The following is a 4,445-nucleotide window of genomic DNA, read 5'->3' as shown; positions in this document are numbered from 1 at the left end:
ATTAAGAAAATTACTACTGTTGTTGTTTTTGTTTGTTAGATGTCGACTCGTGTAAAAATCAATTTTTCTTTGTGATGAGATGAATATCATAAATTATTGTGCTTGTTGTATACTCTCCAGCTCTCTCGGTTTGTTTGTTTATCTCCCAAAACTCCAATACTTCCGCCTATTGGTGGCGGCTATTGATTTCTTCGTTGAGATTTTTCTATTGTCCAAATATTTTCGGCTAACAGTGGCGCTTTTAGATTTAAATATAAAATAAACTCATCGATTGTTAGACAACAGCATTAGCTGCCAACCATCCGTACCATAAACATAACAATCAAACAAAAAACGACTAAACAAAATGGTAAGAAATTTAAAGAATAGAATTGAAAAGGTGGGAGAGGAGAATGTAAAAAACCACCATTAAAAATGTTTATGCCTCCTCATGTGTATATAATTGAATGTAATAACTATTTGTTTTTTCTCTCTGTGCAGAAATTATTTATTGTTGCCCTTGCCTTGTGCGCCAGCGCTTATGCTGATGTATCGGAATTAGGTTATAAATATCAACAACCTGCTGTAGCTCCAGTACGTCAATACACCGCTCCTGCTCCAGTTCAGCAGTATTCTGTCCCAGCTCCCGTGCAACAACACAGTGTTCCTGCTGTAGCCCGTGTACAACAATACACCGCTCCTGCTCCAGTTCAGCAGTATTCTGTCCCAGCTCCCGTGCAACAGCACAGTGTTCCTGCTGTAGCCCGTGTACAACACTACTCAGCTCCAGCTCCAGTTCAACACTACTCAGCTCCTGCTGCAGCTCCAGTTCAACACTATTCTGCTCCTGCTCCCGTCCAACACTACTCAGCCCCTGCTGCAGCTCCAGTTCAACAATATTCCGCTCCTGCCCCAGTCCAACACTACTCAGCCCCTGTTGCAGCTCCAGTACAAAAATATAGCCCTCCTGCCCCAGTACAACATTACTCATACTCCGCTCCTGTAACAGCTCCCGTTCAACAACACCCTGTCTCTGTTCAATCTCCAGTCCAACATCAAACCGTTCACATACCCGCTCCAGTACAACAACACTCTGTTCCTGCACCAGTACAACAATATTCGGTGCCCGCCCCAGCTCCAGTACAAAAATATTCCGTCCCTGTTCAGTCACATGTAGCTGCTACAACTCCAGTCGGTCAATATTCGTACCCTGCACCCGCACCAGTACAAACATTCACTGCTCCTGCTCCAGTTTCTCAAGCTTCAGTTGTACAAGTCGCCGCTCCAGTTGCTGCTGTCTCTCAATCCTACCAAACCGTACAAGCTACATCTGGCCAAACTCAACAAAGTAACCAAGGTTACCACTATAAGACTGCTCGCCGTGTTGTCTATAGACGTCGTGTCTAAATTATGATTCCCCTATGTGGCAAAACTTCGTAATTGTTATGTTTTTTTGGTTTCTTATGATTAAAATATATTAAGGGAAAATAATGATTATACCAGATTTTTCTTTAAAGGTCTACTGAAAGAGTTCTTAGGAGGAAGGAACACTTTTATAGATACTATATTGATCTAAGCCTAAGAGGATAATACCATAAGCTGTTATTTGTTATATAAATTTATCCACGACTAACCGAATCATGATAGAGATTTTTTTAAGAACATACTTTTAAAATCTATCAGGACCTTAAGCTTGGTTTTTAAGAATATTTTTGCCTAGACACTCAGGAATATAAAAGTAGATTTTTTTCAATATTTTTCCAACACTACAAGGACCACAAGCGTGAATTTTTCAAGAATACTTTTTCCAATACTAACAACAAAACCGGAAAGAATATATATTTTAATCATATAATTTTATCAAATAGGATGTTTTAGCAAAGTGCTTCAAAGTCTATCGAGACCATTTGCATTGATTTTTTGTTTTTAAGAGTATTTTTTCTAAGACCATAAGGACCATAAATGAGGATTTTTTTAAATATTAATTTCAAAGGTATCAGGAACATAACAGTTAATTTTTTAAGAATGTTTTTTACAAAAATTATCACGAACATAAGCAAATTTTTTTTAAAAATAGTATGTCAAAGAATATTAGAGAGATTAGATAATTGTTCAAAGACTACGATGGGCCATGAATGAGAACTTTTCAGGAATATTTTTTCCTATACTATCAAGATAGGAACCCTGGGTTTCGAAGAATATTTTTTCCATGATCATCAGCATCATGAGCTAGGATTTTTTAAACCATTTGTTTGTAGACTCTCAGGACATAGGGGAGACTGGGGCACCTTCGGCATCGGGGCACCTTCGGCAATCGCGTTTTCGATATGAAGCTCTCACCGTCGCTTTTTAGACATTTCGATTTTTGCATCTGACCAAAAGTCGATTTTAGGACTTTTCGAATTTTGTAATTGACTAAAATGTCGAATTTCGATCTTTTCCTTTTATCAAATTTATTCGAAAAGTCGATTTTCGACTTTTCGGACTAAAGTAAAATCGACTTAAAATTTGATTTTTATACCCTACACAACTATGTTGTCAGGGTATTACAGCTTTGTGCAGCCCCAAGAGTTTGTAACGCCGCGAAATATTGGTCCTAGACCCACCTTTAATTATACCGATCGTCTGGCCAATGAAGACCCCTATTGTTTTTGGTAAAGATCGATTAATATTTAGGGGATGAAATGGACCAAAAACTTAATTTTTGTCCGATTTGCTGGTCGCTCGAGATGCCGCAATTATGGTCCGAACATCTCAAATTTTTACATGGAGAAGGGGATCGGGCCAAAGAATAAGCATGTCTGTTTTGATAGAAATCATTCAATATTATGCGGGTCAAATGGACCCTGACTTTTGTTTGAAAAATTACAGATTTTGTATCTCATAGCGTATATATTTATCCGTGAAGGACATAGACCCGAGAAGTTGATAATATATCCAAGAGGAGTGGTTGACCTTTAAATTGATATCAATTATATTGTCGTATGTAATCGGATGTGGAAGTTACACATAAATATTTACAGGTGCTTACGTATTCAGATATTAATTAATAACCCATTACCACACTAGAGGGCGGAATTATAGCGCAAATCGCTTTGGAATGTCCCATGAGGTTCCAGTTATGGTCAAGGACAACGCCTATAATTTTCGGTAATGGTCAGATAATAATTTTGGGATGAAATGGACCGAATAATAGTTTGTGTTTTTTCGAGTCGATCTATAGGCCGCAATTGAAAGCCGAACATCACAATACAACCCACTGTGAAGGGAATCTGGACAAGTAATTTGAAAGGCTATTCTGAATATTAGTAATAATTTCGGTCAAGAGGTTGCAAATATAGCGAAATATTGACCAAGCTGAGAATATATAACCACTGAAAGTTGGATTTTCGTGGAAGTTGTGTAGGGTATCATATGGTCTGCCCCGTCCGAATATATTGCTCCGCTCACTGGTTTAGAAGTATTGTTGTCAACAGATCAATTAAAGTTATGGAATGTGTAATTTGTTGGTCAATTTTGGCTTTGTGATAATAAAGCATGTATTTATAAATAAAATCGAAAGACAATCTTAAAAAGTCGAGTTTGCGATTTTCACAAAGATCAAAAATTGATTTCGACTTTTAGACTTTGCAATAAAAAAAGTCGATTAATCGATTAGTCGAAAGTCGATGTACTTATCCCTAATCAGTATTGTGGATATTTCAAAAGATTATTTCCAAGACCATTAGGACCGTAAGCGAGGATATTTTAAGAATATTTTTTTCAAGACTATCAGGATTATAAGCATGAGCCAAAAGCTTGGATGTTTTAAGAATATTTTTTCCCTAAAATTAACAACCAGAAACTTTGACATTTTTAGGAACATAAGGTAGGATATTCACGATGAAAACCAAGAAACTGTTAAGAATTTTATGAATATTTTTCCAAGTATATCAGAGCCATATGCGCGGATATTTTAAAAATATTTCATCAAAGATAATCAGGAAAACCTATCAGGAATATATTGATACTAGACCCAGATTTTAGTATACCGATCGTCATATCTCGACTAGTTGAGTTGTTTTAGGCACATGTGCCCGACCTTCCTTCTGTTCATTATTATTTATGAACCAGTCACCACGAAATTCTGCATGTTCAAGCCAAAGAAGACCCCTATTGTTTTTTGTAAGGAATGAAATGGACCAAAATGTTTATTTTTTCCTTTTTTTTTTGTCGCTCTAGAGACTACAATTATGACCGGAACATCAAAAAATTTGACAAGAAAATAGGAACCTGACAACATGGCTCTTCTTAAAATAATCGGTCAATATTTAGCAGGTCAAATTGACCCAGACTTCTGTGAGAAGAAGGACAAAATTTGCATTCTATGGCGTATATATTTAACCTTCATTGAACATTTTTCATAGATAGAATAGATAGGCCTTCTATCTTCTAGACAGAGAACAATCTAATTAGAAAATCCTATA

General features: G+C 36.6%; 1 protein-coding gene across 1 annotated transcript; it reads left to right on the top strand.

Annotated features, from left to right (window-relative positions):
• The first annotated feature begins 346 nt into the window (after positions 1–346).
• LOC133329701 (uncharacterized) lies at positions 347–1,386 on the top strand. The gene is made up of 2 exons (XM_061538167.1): positions 347–394; positions 481–1,386. Exons 1-2 carry the CDS (start codon positions 347–349, stop codon positions 1,384–1,386), a joined length of 954 nt encoding a protein of 317 aa, XP_061394151.1.
• Positions 1,387–4,445: the final 3,059 nt, after the last annotated feature.

This window comes from Musca vetustissima, unplaced genomic scaffold (genome assembly GCF_032173495.1).
Source record: "Musca vetustissima isolate MV318-11 ecotype Yass unplaced genomic scaffold, APGP_CSIRO_Mvet_v1 utg16407, whole genome shotgun sequence".
In the NCBI taxonomy this organism is placed as follows: Eukaryota; Metazoa; Arthropoda; class Insecta; order Diptera; family Muscidae; genus Musca; species Musca vetustissima.
The sequence above is the reverse complement of the archived record's forward strand: the minus strand, read 5'-3'. Positions and strand labels throughout refer to the sequence as shown.